Genomic DNA, 14,138 nt, shown 5'->3' on the forward strand with positions numbered 1-14,138 from the left:
AGCTGTTGCAGAACCTGCAGGTCCTGCATCAAAGGCTGCAAAACCTCTTCTCGGAGGGCAGCAGGGAGAACAGTCCATGGTGGGGATGTGAGGGGTCATTGATGATGTTACGGACTCGGGACACACAAATGAAAAGTTCCATCCTCCACTGAAAACACGGGTCTAAACTAGATTTAAGTAGCAACACAGTAAATGTTGCAGTGTTAAAGTAACACTTTGAGAGTACATTTGGTCCCACACTAATTCAGAGTGGGACCAAATATATTCTTGAGTGTTACTTTACCAATGCATCATTTAGTGTGAATGCTGCAGCTTTTAATGATCTCATTCAGGACTCAAAGCTCCCACTTCTTTTATATTCAACCAAATCTTTAAAGAAATCCAAACAGTATTAAAACCAAATACATAATTTGGAGCCTTTTTATAATTTTTTTTAATGAAAACTTTAACTTCTGAATTTATGAGCCCCAGTACAGCCTGCATGTCAGTATGAAGTGGAGTGGGACACAATATAATAATCTTATATTCCTCCTAAATTTATTTATACGGTATGTATTTTTTCACACAGAGCTAAAATGCTAATATATTAACTGAAAATAGTGCATATATAAAACTTGTTGGCTTTCCTTAAAGCGCCTAACAAAGCGTTTTCTCAGGTACGTTTGTTGTACATCATGGGGTATTAAAATGTAGTTTTACAAATTCACAGCTTATGGAGTAAACTGCCCACTTTCTCTCCTTACAAGACAAAAAAGTCATTCAGTACTTTAAAAAGGGGCTATTTTTCTATTAGAAAAAAAAAATCAACATACCAAGATGCATTAATCAAATTGATTCAACTGTCTTTATACTAAATAAATAAATAAATAACTCAATCATATATATATATTTCTAATCAAATTGTTGGTAATTGCATATTTTACTTTATGGTCATGTGTTGAACACAATGAATTTTTTCATATATCTTCCTAACATGTCATTTTTGCTACAAGAAATTCATTATGATTTAGGATTATAAGGTAATCGGCAGATGATTTTCCTTATGTGATTTAGCAGAGGAAGCAAAAAGGTTATTTAGAAATATACGTTTTTAGGAAAGATTGAATCATATTTGATTAAAAGGGTAAAGAGAAAATTGTATTAATGAGTTTTGAATAGAGAGCGTGAAACTTTCCGATTAATTTGATCATGTTTCACATTTTATTGTGACACAAAGTGTGGGGTGATGGTTTCGGTTGTGAGAAAGGACTTTTTTTTTTTTTTTCAGCACATTTTTCCAATTTTTTTGTTTAAAGCTGTGTAACCTTAGAAAGTATGGTTGTTGGCTCCTCAATAAGCAAAGCAATATGGAATTCGGTTTTCAGCATTAAGGAAAAAAAATCTGCTTTTCATGGAGGTCATTTCTTAACAACAGGCAGACCTTAAGGAAGTAATTCTAGGATCCGACTGGAGGATGTTGTATTTCAGTCTTCAACTTTTACTCCAGAGTGGTTTCCTGGAACTGCACAAACACTTTTTGTTCTGTCTTTTCCTCTGCGGTCCATGAGAAATAATGGTTGACTCAGCGCAGTTCAAGTAGCCAGTCAGTTTTCCAAGGCCCATCACGGTGACGGTACGCAGGAGAGCGGTCAACCTTTTGAGCAGGAAGTCGACACAGGAAAGAATGACTCCCTTATTGCCCAAAGACTGGACTCCTCTCTAAATAGATGTTTCACTGTTTCCTTTTTTTTGTTGTTGTTTTTCCTTTTTACATGTGGAGTTAAGTTTCATTCTTTCTTCTTTAAAAGCCTCTCAAACTTAGGCTGCCACCCACCTGGAATCCACACATAAATGACCCCTAAAATGAACAAAAAGCTTGAACCCCTAAAATCCAATAAATTAGGACATAGTGAGGAGACAGTAGTAGAAATTGGAAAAACATGACTTCATTCTCCTGTTTGCACAAACACTACAGACTTCTGAGAAGTTTGGCTGCTCCTTAAACGAGAAGCATGTGGTGCAGGTTGTCAGAGCTTTGATACGTAGAAAGTGTTGCAATTTCCCGGTAGAAACAACGTGAATTCGCTGGTGGGAAACTTTGCATGAATGAATTTCCAAGTAGGAATGCTGTGGATTTGGAAAGCGCTGTTGATTACAAAATGAGCAAAACATGTTTTGCTTCTTTTTTTTTTTTTTTCCTGAAACAGAGGCTCCAAATTACTACCTGGTAAACAAATAGTTCCTACAGATGGAATTGTATTTGCTGAACTGCCTGTAAAGTAACTTTGTCAAATTTTGTCAAAGTTTTAAGTTGTATCAGATCTGTTGATACACAGAAGAGTTGCAGTGAAAGCCTTTTAGGTACAGCACATTCTTCTCTTTTTGTTTGTGTTCCCACTTCATAATGACATTGAATAAGTAAGACTCAGTTAACCACAGATTGATTCATCAGCAGCTCTTGGCATGGAGATAATAAAAGAAGATCAATTGAATCCTCCTTAATGAGGCAATCCATCAACAGATCTCTGATGGATTTATCATAGCACACGACCCCCTATGCCTTCCTGCCATACTTCACCATATTTTACAGACTCTCCAGCCTTGACAATGCTGCAGATATTCCCTTCACTGTGGCTTGGAGCTTTTAAGTGTCTGCCTTAGCTGTAGCAGGAGATTCGCCCTGGGTTTGACACGTCTGAGAAAGCCTTTGTTTACTGAAAGAAGCCCGAGTTTCCTACAGGGCTGCTGACAATAAGAGGAAAAGATTTTTTTTTGTGTGTGTGTGGGATGTTCCACATTTCTGATCTGGTTGACATAATGCAGTGAGAATATGGTTCATCTTTAGGCTTAAGCATCCAATAACTTCATCAGGCTGCAGTATTTCACTCATTGATCATAGCATTTTTCCCTGTATTTATATATGTCTCAGTAGTTTGGATTTCCTTTGGTATAACCAATGCTTGAAGATAGGCTATTATGTAGGAGATGAGGGGTTCTTCTTATGTTTTATCTAGTATGACGGGAACTGGAACACGGACAAAAACTTTGAATGTGTGTATAAACGTTTTATTTTTTATGCATTTTTTTGTTGGATTCCATCCATTTCTCTGCTACTGCTTCTTCGTCAGGGTGGCGGGAGGCTGGTCTCCAGCAGTTTTTGAGCTAAAGGCAGGGTCCACCCTGGGCAGGTCAACAGGCCATCGTAGGGCAATGCAAAAGCATTATTCATGATTTATTAGGGAAAAATTGTCTTAGTTATTATCTTTGACTTGATCTATAGTTATCTTTGCTTGAACGTTTTTTTTTTGGTCAAACATTTTACAGTTTTGCAAGTGGAATATAGTGCCATTAATGTATTCATGAACCAACCACAAACCTTCTATTTCAATGGGATTTTGAGAAAAAAAAAAAGTGAATGTTAATGAAGTAAAGTAGATGGAAAAATAACACCTTCCCCTGTAATTTCCCTTACTAGACTCCTTTTTGTTCTCTGCTGACTGTTCTGGTTTAATTGCACAATTCAGTTTTAGAAAATACTTTATTAAATCCTTTAGGGATTTAATAAAAAAATTAAAAATTTAAAAATTTAAAAGATGGTCTACAGTTCCACTGCATTAATCTTTGCCTTGGAGACATATTTCCCCCCTCTAATGTTAACCTACTACTCTTATTTAAAATATCAGTGCATCTTTAATGCCTTTAATGCAGCTTGATCCCAAGGGGCAGCTGTATTCAGTATATTTTTATAATACATTTTAGTTAGATTAAATATCTTTTGAAGATCAGGAAAGTTAATCTCTTCATAGGCCTCTGTGTTTGATTTGATATAATAATTACTGTCAATTTAAACCCTACGGTGCCTTATTTGTTTTCTGAGTAGAAATAGTCCTTTTAACACAATTAGTTGTTTTTATGACTTCCTTTTCTGACCGTAGACTAATTTCAAGTTGCCTTTTGTCACATGTGTATTCCTGCATACACTTGCTTGCAGAAATGAATTTGTCTGCCTCTTAAAGAAAACAGTAATGGTAATAAAGCAAACAGAGCTCTGGTATCCTAATTCAAGTATGGGAATTGGAAATGGAAAAAAATGTGAATCAGTGTATCCCTAACCCCCGGATTATTTCTGTCATCTATCGTTGTGCGGTGCCTTCTTCTCACTATACAATGGCAGCAGTCCTTTTTGTGTCAGTTTTCACTTTTAAACATGCTGAACCTAAATGCAGAAACTGCACCTAAGATCTGTTTCAGGTTTCATAAATCACATTGCAGGTGGCAAGTACATGCATAAGCAAAATCCTCCTCCTAGTATTTTTTTTTCATTCTGACAATCAGGAAGTGATCCGTACAACCGTGAATATAATGCATAGGTGATAAAGCTCTCTGCTTTGTGTCTGTCTTTGTTTTAGTTTAGAAATGTAGATTTTGTGATATTTCCTCCTGTCACATATCTGACATACTTTTCCTTCCTTTGTTATATTGCTGTATGCAGCTAAAGTGGATTTTTTTTTTGCTATCAACCTTCCCACTGAAATGCAGAAAACTTATTTCGGCATAGAGAATCAACAAAAATGGAAACAAAACAATCGATGGCTAAATATGTTGCTATGCAAGTCGAATGCATAAAAACAAACAAATGAGTGTTATGTGAGGTAAGGTTCATTGTGGTTACATCTGGGATTTAAGTGGAAGGTTAAAATGTACCAACTTTTAAGGATTAGTTCATTGTGAATCAAATAGGTCCCGGCAAAGTGTTTTTATTTTCACACCTTCGGCTTGAAACGGAAGGGTGTTAACAGCCGTTTTGGCTTCCATTGGGCCATGATGTAAACCTGGCATATGAACAATGTTTCACCAGCCAACAGTCATTTTCTCCACCTAGGTTTATGAACGTACAGCCAGAAATTGTATTTCTCTTTTGTAGAAGAGAAAACAATGGATCTGTTTTTAATTTACTTTGGAGTACTTATTTTATGGTCACAATATCCAAATACAGGAAGAATGTAGGCAATGCTACCTGGACCGACCTTGGTGCATTATTATAGATTTTAATCAGCTGTTATCCTCCAAAAGCACAGCAAGTTATCAAATCTCGGCCCCAACTTGGTAAGTTCCTGTTGGTAAAATTGCACACACTGCAGGAACTCTAATGGGATTTTGTGGTATCCATATCTTCCAGAAAGTAACATATAATCCTTTCAAATTAAGACATTATTGCCTTGAGGTCAGCAAGTGTCAGTTCTGCTGAGACAAACAGGCTGATTTAAATAATGTAACTAAAGGCTGGCAGCTTTTCAAATGGACCGCTGTAATGCAATAACATTTCCAGGCTCTTAAAAGTCAGAGCCATATATATGCTCTGACTGTTGTCATCATTATCACAACACAAAACAAGTGCGGGTATAACTCTCCGTGCCATCAGTCTGACGTTGAGTTATGTTGGCACAATCATGTCTAGTTTTTTTTTTTTTCCTTCTCCCCAGTTAGGTATGTCTAGTTTAAGTCCCACAAGACATAGCAAATGTTTGTGCAATACGTCAGGTTTTTGTTCTCAGTTTAACAATGAGCGATTACAAAATAAGAAGTTATACCGGTCTAGGTGCCTCTTTGTTTACATAGTAATCCAATATGGTGGGTTGCTCAGTCTTAAGAAGAAGCCAGCAGCTGAGAACATATTACATCACCAATGTACTGTACAGGTGGTTTGTACAGATTTTTTTTCTTCCACTGAAACTATTTTGAAACCGGCTCTGAGAAACTCTGAGCTTTAGGGATTGTCTTGGAATGTTGTTGCTTTGGAGCTTGTGCTCTACTGTGGCTCACAGCCGTAGCCTTTTTGTATGGTTGAAACTGTTAATAAAATGCTAATCCTGCTAAGTAAATACTAGGCCTTCGTGTGGGACAGCAATTGCTGGATATGTAGACAACATCATGGTTATCGATGATCCATTTAGGATTCCTAAAATTCCGCATGGGCAGAGTTGTTAAGCAGGTTTTAACATGATTGATTTACTTTATTGATCTCACAGTGGAGAAATTTACTCTTTACATCAGCTCAAATAGTAAAAGAGAAGAATGAGCCAAAGGAAGAAAAAGGTGCATGGATATATACAGTGTGTCCACATATGACAGTAGGGTCATTATACAGGGTTATTGCACAGGGTGCTTACATGGGTATTTGTATAGATAAGGGGTAACCAATTAAAAATCAGTGGAGTCCGAATAAAAAAAATCAACAACCAGTAAAGGTCCAGAGACATATATAGTTATAATCTGTTACTTTAAACAAAATTTAACACTAAATAAAAATGAGATTTTTTAATGCATCCATGTTATACACTAACTTTTTAAATAAAAAATATTTAAAGTGTTTTTTTTAAGTAGAGAACAATCCTTCAGTTTGGTATATAGACAATTTCCTGCTTCACATATTTTATAAAACACCTGAACTGACCATTTATTTTCTTTTTTATGGCTTAATGAGCCCTGCAAGGCTTTAAACCTGGGTTTGAAAGGGAGACAAAGACATTCTGCAGCACATATCAAGGTGCTCATTTTGAGCTCGGAATCATATTTATTTTTGATTATGTTCATGGTGGAGATTCCTGCTTCACAGCAGCAGGTTGAGCCAAACATACTCTAAATGTGCAGGGTCATCTTTGAGCACCATTTCACTTTTCTTTCACTAGTTCACCCAAGTTCTTGCAGCAGTCAACACTTTCTTTCACTTTTTCTCATGTTCTCCTCTTTCCCATCACCCGGCTTGCCACAGGTTTACCTGCAGTGTCTAAAAGTAGCTAGCGGCAGCAGCCCTGAGCGACACAGCTCAATTGGCATCACGTGCAGCCTTGTGCCGGAGGGCTTTACCGTACAAACAGGAGAAGCAAGTTGAATTAGACACTGCCGTCAGACAACATGCGGTAGTTTATGAATGTTTGAAATCAGGTTGGATCCGGATTAGCCAGCAGGTGTGTCCGGATCGTGGTCCAGTAATCCATGACATCTGATATAGATTAATATTTATATATATTTTTTGCACTGGGTGTCAAATATAGATAAACAGGTTATTGCACAGAGTATCAAATAGGAATTGCACATTGTGATTGTAACTGTTGTGATTTTAAAAACTTTATAACTAAGAAAGTTTTATTGCTCTGCCAAGTGAAAATAAGCATTGACTGGAGTATTAGTATGGAGTGGAAAAGGAAAAATACTTTTTAGGTCTGGTCAGTTCACCCCTTTCATTTTATGCTTTTGCTGTTTTCCTACCTGACTTTCATTTAGCGGAATATTAGAGACATTAAGCAGTTCATACTGTCGTTGTACTGTATATCCTGATGTTTGTACCCTTTATTGATTCATAACTTGCAATACATACCTTGTATAAATGCACACTGCATTCTGGGCTTTAGTATCTGTGGGCTTTAGTATTGACCACTGCATTATTGCGTCCCCACTTCAGGCTGGGGTGGGGTGGGAAGGGGGCTTATTTTATTTTGTCAGTGTTGATTTATACGATCTTAAAGATGTTTTCTATTTCACAGATGTGTACGTTTTGTTCTTAACCTTTGTCTGTTTGTTTCTGAGCTCTTAAGTATGAGGAAAACATCAATTCTTGTTTGTCTTGAGGGCATTTTCTATGTAGACTGTCAACGTGCACTCATTCGGAGGTGTTTCATACTTTGTCGAGCCAAGTTGCATCAGCCTTGGGGCGTTTTCTGTGTATTCTGCGCCGGTTTGCACCCAACTGGGTGGTATTTAGCTTGGAGAATAGGGTCAATTTGTACCTGGCTTTTTGTCTTATCGCAAAATACTTGAGTCAATTCCCAACTACTTTAAAGGAGCTGTATTGATCAGTACTAGCCTCGGACATTTGATGCTCACACAGGATCAATTTGTAGCAACCTCGGTGGCTATGAATTGACATGTAGCGGCACATGCATTTTGTACCGCCTTTTTGGCATTGTGTGTGCATTAGGCATGGATTTATAACCACATTTTAGATGTTTAGAGAATACAGTGTATCAGATATATTTATTTTGTGGAAACTTTGCTGTGTTTCCATATACCCTATATAGAGGAATTATGGTCATACCACAGGAAAATTCATATCCGCCTTGGGGTAAGATTTCTTTTGTTCCCACTTTAACAATGTCTGTTTGCCATAGTTTGGTGTGTGATAATGGGAATATTTCATTAAACACAATTAAGGTAACTTAAGTCATTTTGGGTGTGATCAGGGGCTGGATTTTCTCATTTTTAAGGGTCTTGATTTTGTGTATATAATTTAAGGGTCTTGATTTTGTGTATATCACATTGAAAATAACAAACCTCCACAGGGATGAAAACCTCAGATTGCTGAACATTATATGTGATAAATTAACTAACACATGTTTGTATCCATAAGTACCAAACGGTTGGTATTGGACTTTTAAAATGGAAGCAGTATGACATTAGGAAAGGTGTTTACAATTTTCTGTCACAGATGAAGTTAACCTGCCATGAAGCTTAAAGACCTCTCTCATCTTTACAAAAAGGGGAATCCCCCCCAGTCAGTCGCTGACTAAACACTTTTTTTCCCCCGTTGTGAAATCTTGAGACCAGCTTTGTTTCCATTTAGAATAAAGCAGTGTTTGAAATAAAAAAAAACAAACCTGTAGAATATAACAAGTTGTGAGACCATAAATCTCTTGGGGCTTTTCCTAACGTAATAACTCAGATGCAGCTTCCACTACCTTACTCAGCACAAACATGTTCATCCATCAACTCTTTCAGTGCAGTCTAGTGGGAAGCCTCTCATTTCATTGCTCTCAATGCACAAATTCACCACAGATTTCTGTCAACTCACATGAAGCTGAAGTTAATGCCTCTTGAATTAGAGGTCTTGCTTTTAAACTCTTGAATTGTTCTCCCAAACGACTGATGGACAATTTCATTATCTCAGTGCTGTATTCATTATTTCAATATCCTCTTGCAATAAATTTTTCAAAACAGTGATGCAAATAGAAAACAGGGTGTATCGTCCTTCTTTACAAATTGACACATAAAAAAACTTTAAAAATTAAATTTAATAATTTCAGGTCAAGGCTTTTGTCTCAGCATTTTTATTAATTTTTTTAATGGAACCTGCCCTAACCTTTCAAACTTAACTCATTTTTTTTTTTTTGGCTGAAAGAGGAGTTAATCATCAGGTCTAATCAATGATCTGCAGATTCCTCTATTGATTAGTTAGACCAAAAACAGAAGTTCCCACTATTTTGCGTCTCAGAACACTTCACTTAGACTTAGACAAATTTATTGTCATTTTGTATGTTTGGTTTCATACAGCTTTACGACAGTTAATGAGCAGCAGCTTAGCAGTGAAATTGAGCATTTCCATTTATAAAGTGCTGCGGTTTAACATTATACATTGACAAACTTGTGTGATTTCACAAAATCAGATAAAAGTATGTTTATGGTAGAATTAAATACTATTGTAATAATTTTATTTGTAGACTTTAAACCTGCCGTCTCTCTAAAATCACTTTCTGTTAATGTTTTTAGGTCCTTCAAAGTAAGCAAAATCTGTAATAAGTCATATTTGGCTTGTTAAACATGTACACTAGTTGTATTTTAGTGGTAATTGTATATATATAAAAAAAGCAAATATGAAATCACATTAGGCAATAAAAACATGAACGCCTATAGATATAAAATGCTCCTATGGACAGGCCTCTGGTGCAAAGAGAGTCTGAAAAAGTTAATGTGTAAGCTTTGTTTACATGACATCAGAGTTCAGTTTGACTTCAGTGTGGAAACAAAGAAATGTTTCTGCAGGTTTTTGTGTTATTGTTGGAGTCCGTTTCAGGATTTCTAAAACCAAATTGACGGTTAATGTAAAAGAAGATTAAAAAATATTAAGTTCACTGCTTGTTGGCCTCTTTAAAGCTGTCTGGATCTAACTCTTTCTTTCTCTTTACACAGATTTGGATACTTTTTCTTCTTTACCTTGGTAAATCTTCTGGAAGATACCATGAGCCTCAGCTCAAAGTGTGCGCCGTGATGGCGAACATGTTGACGGCTCTATCGTTTGGAGCTTTGACTTCCTATTTTAAAGGATGATTGAACCATTTTTCTGCATGCTGAAAGATCATCTCAGAAGTAAAGGACAACTCGCCATTAAAGCCTTGCCTATACAGAGACTTGGATTGTGACTTTTTCTGCCCTTGTGTGTTGACTTTGGATTTCGCCTTATTATTTAAAGTTGCAGTCACAGTAAAAGGAGCTTCTCTGTAAGCTGCTGACATTGACTGGAATCCTATGTGTAGCCCGGCAGCTGTAGCTGCTTGTGGAATCACCTAGCCTGGGACTATCAGGCCTGAAAGGGAGCTGATCCCAGGAACCATCAGCCTTATCCTCTATCTAATCAACTATTCTACCGGTCTGAAGGCAGACTCTACTAACCAATGGCATGGGTCAAGTTCTTCAGGAAGCAGGGGGGCAATCTGGGGAAATCCTACCAGCCGGGGAGCATGATGTCTCTGGCCCCAACCAAGGGACTGCTGAACGAGCCGGGCCAGAACAGTTGCTTCCTTAACAGTGCTGTACAGGTAGGTGGAATATTTGTTGGTATAAATATATAGTGAAAACGACATCGTATTTGGCAAATGTGCGGCTTTGCTGAGAAGTTAGAGCATTTGGGTTTAGCTTCACTGATGCCCGAGACTCAATTTCCCTGTTGGTGAATATTGAGCTATCAAGAATGGCTAAGGGAAGAATTGTTTCCTCCATAAGTCTGGATCGCCATCTACTACACATGGCTGTGTTATATGAATTACTTCCCAAAACCAAGGAAATGTTTTTTTTGTTTTTTTGTTTTTTTTTTCGATAGCAGTTTGATTAAATTGTGAGAAACAAAAAAGGCCTAGTTGAGATTTGGTATAAGTGTAAACATTAGGGGAGGAGGTAGAAGTAATTAGTTTATCAGGGTTCCAATTAGGGTTTAAGCAATTAATCAGATTAATCGTGATTAATCAATTATTGAAATATATTAATTAAATAATTTAGTAATTGATTAATCATTAACTGGAGTATAGAGACTGTAAAACATGTCTTTGACAGAGCTGACAGAGCGACCCACTTAGATTAGTAGTTATACCAAAATTATTTAGAAAATATACACATTTTGCATTAAAAATATAAAAAAAGAAATATATTTCGTCCCTCTATATACTCTACCTAGAATTCCACAAGTGGAAAAGTTTTAGTTTCAACTGGTTTCGTTTCTCAAAAAGTCTTCGTTAAAGAATCTTCCGCTGTTTGATAATTATTTGAAAAAATAATCAACAGATTAATCGATTTGCAAAGTAGGTTCCAATGCTGTCTTAATAGGATTTCATAATATTCTAGGTATGGAAACACAGAAATGTAGACTATGGAAGAAACTTTGACTTTGCAAAATGAACATATTTTAAAAGCTTGCTGACTTTCATTTTATAAATAATAGTAATGTGCATATTAGTATTTCTAAACGGTTAACTTGATTTCTTTAGTTTTATGTATTTATTTATATTGTGGTCCATGCACCATCTGCCTTTCTTTATTGTAGAGGTTAGTCATTGTCTAAATCCGTCCAAGCTTCCCATCCATTTATGAATGTACTGAAAGGTTACTTTTGACCACTGGAGTACTGTGGCCGGTGAGATGATTCATAGCAGTAGTCATGAGTTAGGTCAGTTTTAAAGAAGACTATGACTCAGAGGCTGTGACAGCCTGTGAACTGGTGGGAGACGATCCCCACTTTTGGCTCTATTTCTCTACATGAGAGAAGATGCTGAGACCTTGGAGGCTGTATTTTGAAAGTCATGCTTATAAAATACCCAAGGATGTTTGGCTCTCTTACATAATAAGATTATTCACAAGTTAGTGTTTTTAAATGTGTTTGTTTGAGGTTATTGTAGCAAATCCTATGACTAAGAGACTAGAGATTAACTTTAACTTGCTTCTCTGTTTCCTTTTCTTTTTTTTTAGGTTCTGTGGCATCTGGACATCTTCAGACGCAGCTTGAGACAGCTACCGGGGCATTTCTGCCTGGGAGACTCGTGCATTTTTTGTGCATTAAAGGTACAGCATCTTTAGCCACTTTTGTAAATTAGAGTGAGATAAAATATTTAAAAGCCTTTTTTTTCTCCTCTCTCTTGTCATCATGTAGACATCTGGTCATTGAGTTACGTACGTTATGTAGAGTACCTTGCAAAAGTATTCATACCCCCTTATTAGCATGCAATACAGCTACAAACTGTACTATTTTATGGGTCATAGTGTATCATTGTAAAGTAGATAAAAGTAAGTTTAAAAATAAATTATATCTCAAATATGACAATCTGCATAAACACTTAATGACAGCATTTTGTGGCCACCACCACGTTTCAACAGGTGTATGTTAAGGAGATGTGAAGTTACATTTCATCTCTGAGTCCCTACAACCTTCAGATATCTTGGGCAGTGGTTCCTAAATGTTCCTTGCTCCCCCCACAACCATATCAAGAGTTGAACAAAGAAAGTCAACAGCAGTAAACAGCTTAAACAACTGTCTTTTATTAAATCACAGAAATCTCACTTTAAAAAGGTTCACTGTCACTGTTTATTTCACTATGTAACAGAGTTTAACATTCCTATCAATACGTATTTCTTAAAGATGCCTTTTAATCAAATAATTTCTAGCATGGCCCGCCTGCAATTACCCCTCTTTGAGAACCAAGGACCTACAGACTGAATTGTTTCACTATTTTCATGCCTGCAGACTCAGTCTGGCTGTTTTCGTGATAAAGAACAGGGCCTCTGTTGTTTTAGCAATGTTCCATCATGAAATTGAAAATGTATTATTTTAATGCATCAAAAGGCTCAGTGAGGAAACTGATTACTTCAGAATCATAGAAAGTAATATCAATTGCTAAATACTTCTTTTAGTTCTAGTAAAATTTATTGATTCATCAAATTATTAACTCTATAGGGACAGGGAAAGTTGAAGTGACCTAATCTACCTGTTAAAATTAAGCTTAAGTCAATAATATTAATCAACTAATGTTCAAGTGGTATAATTTATAGAAAAAGAAAAACACTGTTGTTATTTCTAAGTTACAGTGGTATATTGAAAATTATTCATATCCTTGTCAGAACTTCACAAAAAACAAAACAAAAAAAACTTTATTGGTATTACAGCAATGTGACGTTTTTATTAATGCAGAATCTATTTTTGTTTTTGCATTTCCTTCTGAATTCAGCACCGGTTCATTGTTTGGAAGGCTTCTTTGCAGTCACCCTAGTTTTTAGTACACTTCCCAGATTCTCTTAACAGAATCAACCTGATAATCTACAGTAAGATGTTGATTTAAAATGTATTAATTTATTTTATTTTGGTCAAGTTTGTAAGATTTATTGACTACAAAGCCACCCATAAAACCCAAATCATTAATCATTTCACATATAAAAAATTATTAGATAAGCTCTCAAATACAACTACTTAAAAGAAAAAAAAATCCTTAAAACTCTCAACCAATTAAATGGGGGCTTTCTTACATAATGGGAGCAACTGATTATAATGATACTTTTTTTTTAATGAAATAAGATTATTTAAACCTGAATAGATTTTAACTACTGCTTTTGGCAATTTTCTAGTGTATATACCGTGAGAGTTAACATTTATTCTATTGATTGTATTTTTTTAGTTTGGCTTTAATAAATGTTTATTATTAAAAAGTATTGCATACAGATTCTTATTGTTCATAGACTTGAATTTAGAAAAATATAATTGTACTTTTCAAATACTTAACTATTTTCTAATATGGTCATTTCTGATTGTTTTTAGTTAAACACATTTTTTTGTGTGTTTTAGAAAAATGATAGCTGAATAAAAATAAATACCATTCAATTTAATTTTAATTTGCTAAAAAAAGATAAAAAAAGAACTAGAATTGATCTCTACACTGTCATCCATCGCTCTGCGTTACCAGTCTCAGTCTGATTTGGTTTGTGATGTAGAGTAGAGTCCCTATTTGAACCCCAGCTCCAGCGTTTTCGACTGTGTTGTCCTTCACCTGCATTACCTATTGACAAGGGTCAGAGGTCACATTGAAGTTTATGAATTCCACATTGTAAAGAATTTCAGAGGAATAGATGCT

The 14,138-nt window shown here is 35.9% G+C and overlaps 1 protein-coding gene across 2 annotated transcripts in view; it reads left to right on the forward strand.

The window, feature by feature from the left end:
* The window catches only part of LOC107100520 (inactive ubiquitin carboxyl-terminal hydrolase 53-like), a 45,413-nt gene that overhangs the window by 3,997 nt on the left and 27,278 nt on the right, over positions 1–14,138 (forward strand). For both annotated transcript variants that reach the window (XM_015399033.1, XM_015399034.1), the window contains exons 2-3: positions 9,943–10,568; positions 11,989–12,081. In XM_015399033.1, coding sequence (XP_015254519.1) covers positions 10,425–10,568; positions 11,989–12,081 — 237 coding nt within the window. In that variant the 5' untranslated portion in view covers positions 9,943–10,424. The remainder of the gene's footprint in view (positions 1–9,942; positions 10,569–11,988; positions 12,082–14,138) is intronic.

This window comes from Cyprinodon variegatus, unplaced genomic scaffold (genome assembly GCF_000732505.1).
Source record: "Cyprinodon variegatus isolate N-32 unplaced genomic scaffold, C_variegatus-1.0 Scaffold982, whole genome shotgun sequence".
NCBI lineage: Eukaryota > Metazoa > Chordata > Actinopteri > Cyprinodontiformes > Cyprinodontidae > Cyprinodon > Cyprinodon variegatus.